The sequence below is a fragment of the Meleagris gallopavo genome, chromosome 21, assembly GCF_905368555.1.
Source record: "Meleagris gallopavo chromosome 21, MGAL_WU_HG_1.1, whole genome shotgun sequence".
In the NCBI taxonomy this organism is placed as follows: domain Eukaryota; kingdom Metazoa; phylum Chordata; class Aves; order Galliformes; family Phasianidae; genus Meleagris; species Meleagris gallopavo.
In genome coordinates this window covers 338,445-352,473 of record NC_139424.1, presented here as the reverse complement: position 1 = coordinate 352,473, position 14,029 = coordinate 338,445, and the positions used below count along the sequence as shown (strand labels likewise).

Sequence of the window (14,029 nt, the reverse complement as noted above, 5' to 3'; positions counted from 1 at the left end):
CAGAAGCATTTGAATAAGGCTGTCAAACATATGACTTAGTTTTCAGGTGGTTCTGTGTGGAGCCAGGAGTAATCCTGGCAGATCCCTTCCAGCTCAGGGTATTTTTTGAATCAATAGTGTTCCCTCTTTTTTAAGGTTAAAACTCTGACAGTCAAAAGCAGGACTAAATTGTGCAATAGGAGAGATAGAGATGAGAAAATGGTGAGTAAATCCCAGGCTGCCACCCCTTCCTAAGTCCATACAGAGCTGCTGGCACAATGCCCACCCGCCTGCAGCCCATGTACAGGAGTGGGAGGGCACAGACATCTCCTGCATACCCCTGTCCCAGGCAACACACCTGCCACACAGGGCACTTGGCCAGCCTGTGTGGCAGCACATCACTGGCGAGGAGGAGGAGGGTGAGGAAGGTGCTGGGCTGGTGAGCGCTGCTGGCACAGCAGCACAGGGCAATGGGATGGGGCAGGGGGTTGGGCAGGTAGCGGTCAGGTCACTGCCCAGAGCCAGATGAGAAGGCTTTCTTGAAGGCGCAGCCTGCCCCAAGTGTGACCAACTTCTTCTTGTCCCCAGGGCCACCTGAGCGAGGGCTATGGACAGTTGTGCAGCATCTACCTCAAACTGCTGAGAACCAAGATGGAGTTCCACACCAAGGTGAGGAGCTTTTAAAAAATGGTGGAGAGTGACCTGTCACATGGTTTGATGCTGATAGGATGGGGGGATGGCTTTAAACTAAAAGAATGAAGATTCAAATCAGATGCGAAGGGGAAATTCTTCACCCAGAGGGCAGTGAGGTGCTGCACTGCTGCCCAGAGCTGTGGGTTCCCCTTCCCCAGAGGTGCCTCAGACCACGGAGGAGTCCTGGGCAGCCTGAGCTGGGGAGCACCCAGCCTTCAGAAGGATGAGGTGGGGTGTCTTTGGGGTCCCTTCCACTCCAAACCACTCAAGGATATGATATCACCATCACAATGCATCCCCACTCTGCCCTGCCTGGCACTTGAGAACCTACTGCCTTCAGCATGGGGTGCTCAGGGCATGCTCCTGGGCACTTGGAAGAGTGGAATGCTTTTGCCCCATCTCTTGCATGCCTGCCTCAGGAGCTTGTTTTGGGTCTCTGGAGCCGAGCTGCTGTGCAGGTCTCTTTCTTTGGGCTCGGTTTGGGAGAGGATGTGGTTGGAGCTGGCCGGCTCCTGGTCTCACAGCTCTGTGCCAGTGTGCCTGCGCTCAGAACAGCTGGAGCCAGCTGCCAGAGGTGAGGGGAGTGTATTTATGGAAAGGAATGCAGTGTGCAGGGTTCTGGGAAGCAGCACACCATCGATGGAGTTCATTATTCAGGCAGACATTCTCTTATGCTTGTGGCATTAAACTAAAAGCGTGCCTCCAAGAACAAAACCAAACGTCACTGTGGTCTTGTACACAAACATTGCCCTGCATGGGTTCAAGTGCTTTAATCCTTAAAGTAATTGGCTGTGGCAATTTGCTACTTGTGGTGCTTTCTTTCTTTTCAAGTTCTGCTGTTAAGATGCCTTCTGAACCCAGGCCATACCCGTGGCCCTGATTCAGCTATTTGGAGCCTTGGCCTTCATGGACCACTGTGGGCAGCCTGAAAGAGGCTTTGCCCTCTGAGTAGATGGTTGCCCCTTCTCCTGCAGCTGCCCCGTGGTGCCTTGCAGGAGCCCCATCTCCTTCCTGCCAGCAGATTCTAAGCTGAAGGAGAATTGTTTTTTCTTGCTGGAGGGAAAATGGGCTCCACAGGGCATGAGGTTTCCTCTGGCTCACCCAGGGCTCAGGAGATCTCTCATTAGCCCCTGCTTGGTAAGACCTTGGGATGGACCAAAGGAGCCCACCCTGGAGACTCTTCAACTCAAGCTACCCCAACCTCCTGCAGTGAGGCTGCAGCCCCTCCATGGCCCTTCCTAACTGTTGTTTTCCCCCCAGAACCCCCGGTTCCCCGGCAATCTGCAGATGTCTGACCGGCAGCTTGACGAGGCGGGAGAGAACGATGTCAATAACTTGTGAGTGCAGGCAGGTGGGAGGCGAGGGGTGGCTGGGGCATGGCTCCATGGCACCATGTCTGCCTTCCATTAACATGGGAGTGGGCAGAGCCACCAGCAGGGCTGGCACGTCCCTTCTGGCAGCGTCTGTGTGTCCCTGGGGTGGCACCTGGCATGGGGTACTTGGGTGGGCACCTGTGTGGTGATGCTGCTCGACCTTCCTCACCTCTCTTCCCCAGCTTCCAACTGACAGTGGAAATGTTTGACTATCTGGAGTGTGAGCTGAACCTCTTCCAGACGGGTAAGCCCCTCATTGCCATGCTCTGCCGGGTTTGGTATGCGTGGTGTGGCGTGGGATCCAGGAAGGAGTTGTCTAAGGGTGTCTGAGCTCATCTGTTTGCCATGCACTTCCCTGGAGTTATTCTTAGCCAAAGCGATCCCGTGTCAGAGCTGTGCCTGCTTCCCTGCAGCCCTCCTGCAGTGCTGGGGAACGTGTGGGGTTGGCAGACTGCATAGCTCCGCTTCCCCCCACGCCTCCAGCTCACCTCCCCACCTCAGGTTCCCACTCGGCAGCCTCTCCAGCTGAGTTTGTTCTCTGCCTTGCTTGTGACAGCCTCTGGTTTTTATTAGGAGAGAACACAGCTCCCCCGGGTGCTTGCAGTGTGCTGCAGCTGGAAAAGGTGTGAGAATACGCAGGGATGGAAGCAAGCAGGGGGGTAAAACCAAGGTGATCTCAACTCTCAGAACTGCAGTGCGTTTCTGCACACTCTAGCAGGATTGAGTTTGTGATGTGTTAAAGCAGCACCAGGCCAAGGCCTCCATGGGATGCACAAAGCCTGAAGATGGTCTCCGGACACATCTGCAGCCCTCCCTCCTAGCTGCCATACATTCCCTCCCCAGGTTGACCTTTCCCTGCTGCAGCCAATGATCTCATGGTCCTGGCAATGTGGGGCGCAGCACTGCAGCCCTGCCCAGCCACCTCCCTGCCCGTGGGGATGATTTAGATGCACTCAGATGCAGTGTGGAAACTGAAGGCTGTGGTGCTGGGTGCCTCGCTCTACTGACCTCCAGCTCCTGCCATGTGCCCAGTTGCACACAGAGACTCTTGCTTGGGTCCCACACATCACCCTGAGCCATGAAACATGCCTTGAAGAGCCGAGGAAGACAGTGGGAAGCCTGCACTCCTGTCAGTTAGGCCTCCTGCTCCCTCTGAGCCTCTCTCCTTCCTGGCAGTGTTCAGCTCCCTGGACATGTCACGCTCTGTGTCGGTCACTGCGGCGGGGCAGTGCCGCCTGGCCCCACTCATCCAGGTGATCCTGGACTGCAGCCACCTCTACGACTACACCGTCAAGCTGCTCTTCAAGCTCCACTCCTGTGAGTACATCAGCACCTTCCATGGGGACTGGGAGCTCATGGGGACCGTGAGCCACGTGTGGAGCATTGCTGGACACTCAGTGCCCCCAGCCTGGCTTTGCAGCACTCTGGTGCACAAGCAGCTCTTCGCCAGTGTGCAGTTGGGGCTTCTAATTCCTGCTCAAGTTGTTCCTGAGCTCCTTTCCAGCCTTTGGGGTGGGAAGCGGTCTCTGGAGCTCACTGCAGGGGTCAGGGAGGCCAGAGAGTGTGCACAGGCTGAGAAAGCTGCATTTCCTGAGGACCTCGGATTGCAGCAGCAGCCTCCTTAGTGCCAGCTCAAAGCCTGTCCCTGCCCCAGCACCGCCCAGGGCCATCTCTGGGGACATGATCCAGCAGTGAGCCCCTAAGCAGCAGGAGGCTGTGCTGAGGGCATTGGGGCACTGGGAGGAGGATGAACTCCCTGCGGAACACCTATCCCCACATGGCCATGCTCACAAGCTGGCCCCAGAGCCGTGCCCTCCTGGGATGGGGACACAGGGTGAGCTTTGTACCCGCTTCTTCTCACAGGTCTGCCTGCCGACACGCTGCAGGGCCACCGGGACCGCTTCCTGGAGCAGTTCAGAAAGTAAGTGGGGACTGCCACCCACTGCAGGTGATGCCCGGGTTCCCAGGGCCAGGCAGGGAGCACTGCAGGCACTGCAACCCTCTGTACTTGAGCTCAGTAGCTGAGCAATGCAGGCAGAGGAAATACATGAATCTGGCACAAGGCTTCAAAATCAGCCCTCGTCGAATCTTCTGCCATTTCTCAGAAGCAGCTCTTCTGCAGTGGGGCTGCTTTCTCCAGGGCACCTACTCTGTTTGCCTAATCCACTGCTATTGAATTACCAGAAAACTGCCTTATTAATTCTAAAGAGGCATTCAGCCACTAATGGCATTTTATGTGAAGCGTTAGCTGGTGATTTAAAACCCTGAAACCGTTTAATTGCAGTTTTAACTGCAATTTGCACTTGACTTGCTGAGAAGAAAGTCTCATTGCTGCAGAGCACCTGGTCTGCCCTTCCTAGCTTTGCCAGGGAGACTTGGTCCATGCAGTGCTGCTGGCACCGGCAGTGCCCACTTAGCAAGGGCTGAGAGCTGAGCACAGCGGGTTTTCTCCAGAGCCGATATCCTTTAGGCAGTGCATGGACACAGCTTGAGGTGCTGCTGCAGGAGCATGGTCTGGTGTGCCCCTGGGGTTGTGGTCTCTGGGCATGTGGAAAAGGGAAAGGAGGTTTCCCTGAGTGGTGCTTGATATCCAAAAAAGGCAGAGTGTGGGAACTTGGTAAATGGAGCAGCCAAAGGATGATAAGGATACCTTCAGGTGTCACTGAGGTGTCATCCTCTGCAACATCGGGTTGTGCAGCCAAGCAGAGGAGGCTCTTGAGAGGGAAAAAATGTCCTTTTATGGTACAAGTTGCAGCTAGAGGAGATAAAGCTGCTCACTGCATGAGTGCCTACCCGTTCAAAATATCAATAGTGGAGTTTCTAATAGCAGCAGATAGAAGTATAGGAGCAAACAGCCAGAGCCAAGCTGCACATACCAGTTATTCAGGAACTCACATGTGCAGTGCATCAGCAAACATTTCCAAAAGCTAAGGAAAACAACTAAGCTGCCTTGAGATGCAAGGACAGGTCTGCTCAAAAGCAGCAGACAGTCAATCAGGTTTTGTACTGGTGGGTTTCTCGAGGTCATCTCCAGTGACTGTGCTGAAAGTGGTGCTGCTCACAGTATTTTAAATGAGATAGAAAGCAAGTGAGCAGTGAAGTGCCATGGCTTCCAATACACAATTTAAGATAGTAGAAACAAAAAACAACTGCAGAGATCTGCAGGAGGACAGTGCTGAGGCTGCATGATAGTAGGGTAGCTTGCTTCAAGGTCAGAGGCTGCAAAGCAGTGCCTGGGGGAAAACACCAGATGCAGCCTTCAGCAAAGGGCTGGGCTGAGTGTGGGCTCTGAGTACCCAGGACAGACCCAGAGTGAATGTGGCATCAGGCTGGGTGCTGAGTGGCTGCAAAGGAGGGAGTCACCAGCATCCCCACAGCCACACCGTGTTCCCAGCTGTAGCTTTTCTTCTTGAGTGAAACCAAGCATAAAATCAAAGGTGGGCAGCACTTACCACAGGCTGCTTTTGATGAAAGAATTGGAAATCAGTTCAAAAGGGAGGCAGGCTGCTTGTGGGGGAGATGGTTGTGCAGAGAACTGCAGGTGCTGTTGCCATGTGGCCTCCAGACAGGCAGCCTTGACTGCTGGTGGTGGGGCTGCCACGGGAGCGATGATGCTGTCCTCCTATGGTCGGTGGCTTTAGGCCCTTCTTTGTGTCCTGTGTTTATTTGAGAAAGCCTCTGTCCATCAGCTTGCCAGTGGTGGGATTGTAGGGGCTGGGGTGTTCCAAGACTGGCTGTGGGTTTGGTGGCAGCATGCTTCCATCCCCACCAGCATGGCACAGTGACATTGCTGGATGGGATATGTGAAGATTGCAGTGTGGGAATGTATGGGAGCAGCAACAAGAAATTGGGGCACCGGCACATGGGGAGCCTTCCTTAACCAGCCTCTGCCCCTTTCAGGCTAAAGGACCTCTTCTATCGCTCCAGTAACCTGCAGTACTTCAAGCGTCTGATTCAGATCCCGCAGCTCCCAGAGGTGAGGTCCCATGGAGCTGGTGCCAGCTCTCCTTGTCCCCATGGCCAGGAGCAGCGAGGCCTGATGGCAGATGTCCAAAAAGCACCACGTGCCACCTGCTTGGCTTCCTGGGAATGGTGGCAGCTCAGGGCTCACAGAGCCCAGGGCTCATCCCTGCATCCTCCCTGAGTCAGTCACGGTGGGATGGAGCTGGTCCCTGCCCATGTCCCTGGGACTGGGCTCCAGGATCCCTCCTTGTGGCAGCAGAACTGGAAGGAATGAGGAGGGAAATAATTTTCTAAACAGGACATGGTGCCCAGGGCCTCTGTGCCTATAGCTCTGTGCAGGACAGGGCTCACACCTTCTGGCCTTGCTGTCCTCCCTCCCCAGAACCCTCCCAATTTTCTGCGAGCCTCGGCACTGTCGGAACACATCAGTCCTGTGGTGGTCATCCCTGCTGAGGCATCCTCACCTGACAGCGAGCCCATCACAGACCTGGTGGAAATGGAAACAGCATCACAGGTAAGCTCTGAGGACTGCTCATGGCTGATGAGAGAACGATGCTGTCCTTTGGGTCCATGCCCATCATACCCAGGGCTGTCATTCCAGACCATTCCATGATGAGCTCTTATTACTGAGTATCAGTGTGGGGGCTGTGATTGCTGCATGCTGCCAATGGGGGCTGCTGGGTGCCCAGCAGAGAGCCTGGGCGCTGCCGAGTCTGAGTCAGGCTGAACTCATCCCACAGTGCTTCTCTTAATAGTTTGGTGCCCTCCAGTGATGGCTGCCTGGAGATGTTTTGCTTCCCAGAATTGCCACACAGCTCACCGTGCTGGTGTGGCATGGAGAGGAGCTCTTTGCACCCTCTCTGTGAAGGGTTCTGTGTGGTCACTCAGCATTTTAGGAAGGAAAGGAGTGTGAAATGGCTCTGGGGCCCTGCCCCAAGGACTGCAGGTGCCCCTCAAGGGCTCTGGGCAAGCAGCGCATACAGGCAGCAGCCCTTTACCTGGTGTGTTGCTCCAGGACACCAGCCTGGGGTACCGGTGGCCACGGGCTCTGTTGCCCCTTGCAGGGCAGCACTGGGCTCATCCAGTCCCTTGTGCTTCTCTCCCCGCAGAGCCTGTTTGACAACAAGTTTGATGATATCTTTGGCAGCTCGTTCAGCAGCGACCCCTTCAACTTCAACAGCCAGAACGGGATGAACAAGGATGATAAGTGAGTGTTCGTGCTGATGACTGCTCCTGACACCAGGGACATGTCCCCACTGGGGCCATCTCAGCGCACAGCCTGGGAGCCCCAGGTCCCCTTGTTTACAGGCATAGAGTAGGAGACAAGGGTGGGCTCAGCTGTCCCTAGGGAACACGGTGGTGCTGTGGGGACCTTCTCTTCATCTCCATACCCTGGTGCCAGGAGCACTGATGGGACGCCTGCTGTCTTCTCCCCAGGGACCGGCTGATCGAGCAGCTCTACAGGGAGATCGGGGCTCTGAAGGAGGAGCTGGAGAGCTTCAAGGCTGAGGTGGGTGACAGCCTCTTGGTGGCACGTGCCGTGTGTTGGATGCAGACCCACAGCACCAGGCTGGGGGACTACGGTGGGCCTTGGGCAGCTCCCACTGCAAAGGGACCGGTGGGGCAGTGTGAGGTGAAGCTGAGTCCCTGCAGTGTGTGGTGGCAAGGACACAGCCACCTCAGCCCTGACACCATCCACAACCTTCCCCAGATCAAGTGACTCCAATCCCTGTCTGTCCGGGTAGACTGCATGGGAAGGGCCCTGTGGGGCAACGTGCCTTACTCACTGTCTGAACTCAGGATGGAGTGTCTGGGGCTGCCAGGTGCTGAGCAGTGCCATGACTGTGCCCACAGAGTGAGCGGCACAGCCTGCAGCTGCGCGGGCGCATCAGTGAGCTGGAGGCAGAGCTGGCCGAGCAGCGGCACCTGAAGCAGCAGGCACTGGATGACAGCGAGTTCCTGCGCACGGAGCTGGAGGAGCTGAAGAAGCAGCGGGAGGACACGGAGAAAGCACAGAGGAGCCTGACAGAGATCGAGAGTGAGGAGGGGGCCTAGGGAGGGCGGCGGAGGGCCATGGGGTGCACCCAGAGCTCACCTGGCCCTGTGCACGGCAGGGAGGGCGCAGGCAAATGAGCAGCGGTACAGCAAGCTGAAGGAGAAGTACAGCGAGCTGGTGCAGAACCACGCCGACCTGCTGCGAAAGGTGGGTCTGCAGCCACCCGCCGGGCATAGGGACCTGGCCGGGCCGGCTGCTGAGCACCTGCTGCCATCCCCAGAACGCAGAGGTGACCAAGCAGGTAACGGTGGCAAGGCAAGCCCAGGGCGATGTGGAACGGGAGAAGAAGGAGCTGGAGGACTCCTTCCAGCGGGTGAGCGAGCAGTCCCAGCGGAAGGTGAGTAGGGTGCACAGTGGGGATGGGGATGGGGACCCCTGCTTATACTCGGAGAGGGACATGGGCATGGCAGTGGGTGGGCACCCCACAGGGACCGGCTCAGGGTGATCTTTCTCCTGTCCACAGTCCCAAGAGCAGGCAGAAGTGCTAGAGACGTTGAAGCGGGAGCTGGCAGCCAGCAAGCAGGAGCTGCAGGTCTTGCAGGGAACACTGGAGACCAGCATGCAGGTGAGAGCCTGGCTGCAGCCCCGCTGTCAGCACCCTGCTGTGGTCTCAAAGCTTAGTCCCAGACCTTTGCTCGGGCTCAGATGGGACTCATGGCATTCATCCTCCCCTAAGCTGAGGGGCAGGTTTCCCTTTTCCTGTTGTCTCAGTGTTTTGGCAAGGCAAGGCGTTGCCCAGCAAGTTGCCGTTGGGGTGACAAGCAGCATTGCACCCTTGTCTGTTCCAGACTGGGGTGGGTTCCATGGGTGTGAGGCTGTACCCACACATCCTCCTGCAGCAGGGACTCATGGGACAGAGGGGACAGGATCCGAGAGCTCGTTACCTCCCTGCAGCCTGCCTTGGAGTCAGCAGACAGCCCTCACCCCCATGTCTTGTAACCACTGACAGATTGACAGACAGTGTGGCTCTGCCCACTGCAGAGCTCTTGCAGGCGGTGTGCCCTCATGTCAGAGCCTCTGCATACTCTGCCATGCCAGAGGGTCCGTTGTGCCCACTGTGACATGGCCCTTTGCTACTCAGGACTGCAGGGGTGAAGCTGCTCTTTCCAGGGTGGGCAGACAGGCTGCAGGGGTCAGAGCCCTTGATGTATTTGTGTATCAGGATGATGACAATCATCACCCAACGGCACCCCAGCTGGCCTCGTGCAAGGCCATCCCATGTTGCAAGGCACCACCAGGCTGCCCAGATGTGGGTGATGCAGGGCTGTGCCTTGCCCACAGCTCTGCGCACTGCGGCATACTGAGCAGTGCTTGTGCCTGGACCATGAGCTACAAGCAGGTCCCACATGCAAGGGATGGTTCTTTAGCCATGCTTTTAGCACAGCACTGATGGGATTTTTGTGCCCGGCCAGGCAGGAGCAGAGCAGAACACCCGGATAGCAGGCCTGGAGCAGGAGCGGGACAGCCTGAGCCATGCAGCAGCGCAGCACAGCAAGGACATGGCAGCCCTGCAGGCTGAGCTGCAGCAGCTGCGGGACATGCTCAGCAGCGAGAAGGAGAGTAACAGGAAGGAGCTGGAGACACTGCAGACACAGCTGCAAGATAAGGTACCCCAGAAGCACCACAAGCACGGGCATCACTGTCCTGTGCCAAGCCCTGGTTTGGCAGTGCTGGGTGTCAAGGTGTGCAGCCAGCACGGCACGACCCTGACACTAGTGCTGCCCCAGCAGGAGAGTGCAGAACGGACCCTGCAGCAGCGCCGGGCCGAGGAGCAGTTTGCTCTGCTGCAGGGCAGCGTGCGGGAGGCAGAACGCATGGTGCAGGATGCCCTCGGCCGCCTCGAGGACCCCGCTCACATCAGTTGCACTGGCTCAGCAGGTGAGATCCCCGATGCCTGCTGAAGACGGCGTGTCCCAAAGAATGCCCCTAACTCTAACCTGATTTCCCCTGGGACAGCCCAGCCGTGGCAAGGTGTTGTCCTATGTCTGAGTCCTGTCTCTTTGTGCGTGCAGATTACCTCCTGTCCAGGACATCGGCAGCCTCTGAGTGCATTGAGAAGCTGCAGGATGCACATAGCAAATACCTTGCCAACCGCACAGGTGAGGCAGGGCTCGGCTGTGTGGGAGGGGCTGCTCCTGTATGATGCAGGGTGACAGACTGGGGCTGGGACCCACAGCCAAGGCACTGCAGAGCCCAGAAGGGAGTTGGGGAAGCAAATGTAGGAGCCAAAAGGGCTTCTGGGCTGCTTCAGCTGAGCCACACGCACTCTGTGCCCGCAGACGTGAGCACCCTGCTGCCCTGCGTGGCACTCTTTGCCCACCTCATCAGCGACACCATCCTGCAAGGCAGTGCTACCTCCCACATGGCCCCAATGGAGCCCGCTGACCGTGAGTGCTGCCTTCTGTGGGGTCGGGAGTCCCTGTTCCAACAGACAGCCCCCTCAGCCCCTCCTGCTGTCTGCACAGGGCTGCTGGAGACATGCAAGCAGTGCGGCAGTGAGGCCATCAGCTACCTCAGCTCCCTGCAAGACCCAGGCAGTGTGGCAAGTGCCGACTGCACAGCAGTGACCGACTGCCTGCGCCGGATCAGCACCATTGGGGAGGTGGGTGCATGGGCATCACCCCAAGTGTGAGTGAGGAATGGGGATAGGGGTCAGTGGCTCTCGTAGAGCAGGCAGGGTGGCGGCATTGGCTGTGTCATCCCTGGACGCTCCATCCTGTCCCCAGGAGCTGCGACCCAGAGGGCTGGACGTGAAGCAGGAGGAGCTGGGAGATCTGGTGGACAAGGAGATGGCGGCTACATCGGCAGCCATTGAGACTGCAGCTGCCAGGATCGAGGTGAGCTGTGCTGCTGGGGCTGACCCACAGGGTCACCCCGTGCCACCTGCACAAGGCCAGGTATGGCAGCTGAGCAGTGCGGGCAGCTCAGCATGGCTATGTTCCTCTTCCAGGAGATGCTGAGCAAGGCCCGGGCAGGTGACACCGGGGTCAAACTGGAAGTGAATGAGAGGTGAGTGTTGATGGGGCATGTAGGTTAAGGTGCTGGTTTAAATGCCATTGTGAAGAGAGGAGGACAAAGTGTGTAGGGATGCAGGAAGAAGCTGAGGAGACACAATAAGCTGCAGTGTTGCAGGAGTGGGTGTCTGCCCCAAGGCTCTGGGGTCTCCCCAACCCACAGCTCACTGAGGTTTATCTTGCAGGATCCTGGGTTCCTGCACCAGCCTCATGCAGGCAATCCAGGTGCTTGTCCTGGCATCCAAGGACCTGCAGCGGGAGATTGTGGAGAGCGGACGGGTGAGCATCAAGGATGGCAGCCCAGAACCAAACCCTGGGTCTCCATTATGTGCCCCAAGAGTGTGAGTGCCATCCTTGCGATCCTCATCCTGGAAGCATGGCACATAGGGGAATCTATGACACACAGGGTTAGGTGTCACTCCCACCCACAGTCTAAAGAAAATTCTAAGAGCTGAGGTCTGGGGCCCTGTCACCCTAGGGTGTGGATATGTCCCCTTGCTCCCAGCATGTGATTGTTCCTGTCCCCCCCACAGGGTGCAGCGTCCCCCAAGGAGTTTTACGCCAAGAATTCCCGCTGGACGGAGGGCCTCATTTCTGCCTCCAAGGCCGTGGGCTGGGGAGCAACCGTCATGGTGTAAGTGTCACTGTCACGGTGTGAGCATACTGTGATCTGTGGAGGGTGGTGGAATCTTGCTGTCCCCAAGGGGAGGGGACTGAAAGCAGGAAGGGTGAGCAGGTAGCAGCACAGGGCCGGCTCGAAGGGTGCTCCAGCACCTCCCTGTCCTCCTGCAGGGATGCTGCTGACCTGGTGGTGCAAGGGAAAGGGAAATTTGAGGAGCTGATGGTCTGCTCCCACGAGATTGCAGCCAGCACTGCGCAGCTGGTGGCAGCCTCCAAGGTAAGGGCCCGATATGCTGTTCCCCTGTCCATGCTCTGGGGCTCTTAGTGTTGCACCGGTCCTCAGTTGGGATCATGGTGCCCTGCGAGCATGGCCCTCCTCTTGGCCCCGGCAGGTGAAGGCAGACAAGGACAGCACCAACCTGTCCAAGCTGCAGCAAGCCTCTCGGAGCGTCAACCAGGCCACAGCTGGCGTGGTGGCCTCCACCAAGTCTGGGAAGTCACAAATTGAGGAGAAAGGTGAGTATGGGGCTGTGGGCCTGTACCCAGATCTCTGCCTGCTTGGCTGGCTGTAGCCAAGCACAAGGTAGATTCTGCCTGTGGTGCTGGGCAGGGGGTTGAGCTGCAGAAGTGGCCTACAACAGTGATGTCTGTTCCTCTGCAGATAGCATGGACTTCTCCAGCATGACACTAACACAGATCAAACGCCAAGAAATGGACTCTCAGGTAGGAGCTTCCTTTGGACTTTTGGAAATGCAGCCTCAGTGCATCCAGCATGTTTGGGCTGATGAGTGGATGCCCAAGCTGTGCTGAGAAGGGGAGCTCCACAGCTCATCTGAGCCATTCCCCCACTCCTGGGGCAGATACTCATTACTCAAACACGTGACTGGGGGCACTGTGCCCATCTGCTGCCTACACAGAGCTTGTAGAAATGGAATGAGCCCAGCACCTGGGCAACAGCAGCTTGTAGGGGAAGAACTGGGCATGAAGGCTGGGCTTACCGAGGACCCACTTGTTCCTTGAGCATTCCCCAGCCTCACACAAATTTGCTCCGCCCCCTCTTGGGACCTTTTGCTGCCAGAGCAGCAGTGGGGAGATGTACCTCAGGACACTTGGGCTTGAGACTGGTTGACAATGGTCATGCTGCTGAGACGTGAGGTGACAACAGCAGTGTGTGCTTTGTGCTGAAGGTGCGAGTGTTGGAGCTGGAAAACCAATTGCAGAAAGAGCGGCAGAAGCTGGGGGAGCTGCGCAAGAAGCATTATGAGCTGGCAGGAGTGGCGGAGGGCTGGGAGGAGGATGGTGAGTACTGTGGGTGCTGCAGGAGGGCACACTGCTGGGTCCTGCTGCCCTTGAGCCATGCCATAAAGCCTTGGGATCTTGGGGCAGCAAAGGGACCCTCAGTCAGAGCTCGTTGCCCCACAGCTCCTGACTGCCCATCTCCTTCCCAGGCACTGATTAGCCTCCGCAGCAGGAGCAGCCAGCAGCAGAGACCCCTTCGGTCAGCCGGGATCCAGCTTGGTGCAGCCCTTTTCAGAAGACACACAATAAACTGGTGCAAAATTCACCCCGAAGCACACGTCCTCCGCATTCTCCGAGAGCTGCCTCCAGCACTGAAGGACCAAGAGCCGCATCGCTGCTGATGGAGCCCCTGGGGCTGTGAGCGAAGGCTGCCCAGCCTCACACCAGCTGCAAACTGCACGTGTATTTATTAGAGCTGCTTGGGGGGTCTCTGGGGTGGTCTCTAACCCTTTAGTTTCGTTTTTGCACAGATTTCTCTGAACTGTTTGACCCAGCTCTGGCGGATCGGGAGCGTTCGGGTTTCCTTCGCCTCTTGCTGCTTCTCCAGCCTTAACATATTCACTGGTGCAGTGCAGCTTCCCTCCCCCACCGTGAGGAGCCTGGGGCCGTGGGGATGCGGCAGGGCCAGGACAAACTCTGCTGGTGCTGCTGGGCCAGCTCAGGCTCTGGTGCTAGGCCTGGTGCTCCCATAGCCCCAGCCCACGCGGGGGTACCGTGTGCCTTTGGCCACCTGAGAGCCAGGGCCTGCATTGCTGCCTGGCGCTTGTTTGTGGGGTGCTGAGCTTCCTCTTGGGAAAGCCACTGCCCCCTCTGAGCCCTGCAGAGCTCACAGCCCCGTGCTGGGGACGGCTGGCGGTGAGGAGGGCCTGGGCTGGTGGCAGGAGCAGGGCAGTGATGGGCTCCAGGCCCCGTGTCTCCACCGTGCCCTGTGCTAAGCAGTGCCTGGAGCAGAGGAGCTGGGCCGCCCTGGCACATCACTGTGTTCATGCCAGCAATAAGCCATGGGCAAGGTGCTCGGCTCACTGCTGGGC

At 57.6% G+C, this 14,029-nt stretch overlaps 1 protein-coding gene across 5 annotated transcripts in view; it reads left to right on the top strand.

Annotated features, from left to right (window-relative positions):
• Positions 1-13,493, top strand: part of HIP1 (huntingtin interacting protein 1) — a 33,321-nt gene extending 19,828 nt beyond the window's left edge. For 2 of the 5 annotated variants that reach the window (XM_085240969.1, XM_085240972.1), the window contains exons 5-30: positions 568-648; positions 1,933-2,009; positions 2,228-2,289; positions 3,222-3,362; positions 3,909-3,966; positions 5,946-6,021; positions 6,391-6,522; positions 7,118-7,215; positions 7,446-7,518; positions 7,863-8,046; positions 8,123-8,211; positions 8,285-8,401; positions 8,528-8,629; positions 9,477-9,671; positions 9,795-9,942; positions 10,077-10,163; positions 10,344-10,666; positions 10,791-10,901; positions 11,015-11,073; positions 11,264-11,357; positions 11,612-11,712; positions 11,871-11,976; positions 12,092-12,215; positions 12,361-12,422; positions 12,887-12,998; positions 13,148-13,493. In XM_085240969.1, coding sequence (XP_085097095.1) covers positions 568-648; positions 1,933-2,009; positions 2,228-2,289; positions 3,222-3,362; positions 3,909-3,966; positions 5,946-6,021; positions 6,391-6,522; positions 7,118-7,215; positions 7,446-7,518; positions 7,863-8,046; positions 8,123-8,211; positions 8,285-8,401; positions 8,528-8,629; positions 9,477-9,671; positions 9,795-9,942; positions 10,077-10,163; positions 10,344-10,666; positions 10,791-10,901; positions 11,015-11,073; positions 11,264-11,357; positions 11,612-11,712; positions 11,871-11,976; positions 12,092-12,215; positions 12,361-12,422; positions 12,887-12,998; positions 13,148-13,158 — 2,823 coding nt within the window. In that variant the 3' untranslated portion in view covers positions 13,159-13,493. Of the gene's footprint in view, positions 1-567; positions 649-1,932; positions 2,010-2,227; positions 2,290-3,221; positions 3,363-3,908; positions 3,967-5,945; positions 6,022-6,390; positions 6,523-7,117; positions 7,216-7,445; positions 7,519-7,862; positions 8,047-8,122; positions 8,212-8,284; positions 8,402-8,527; positions 8,630-9,476; positions 9,672-9,791; positions 9,943-10,076; positions 10,164-10,343; positions 10,667-10,790; positions 10,902-11,014; positions 11,074-11,263; positions 11,358-11,611; positions 11,713-11,870; positions 11,977-12,091; positions 12,216-12,360; positions 12,423-12,886; positions 12,999-13,147 lie in introns of those variants that run through there. The other 3 variants (XM_085240970.1, XM_085240971.1, XM_085240973.1) reach the window with 3 other exon arrangements.
• Positions 13,494-14,029: the final 536 nt, after the last annotated feature.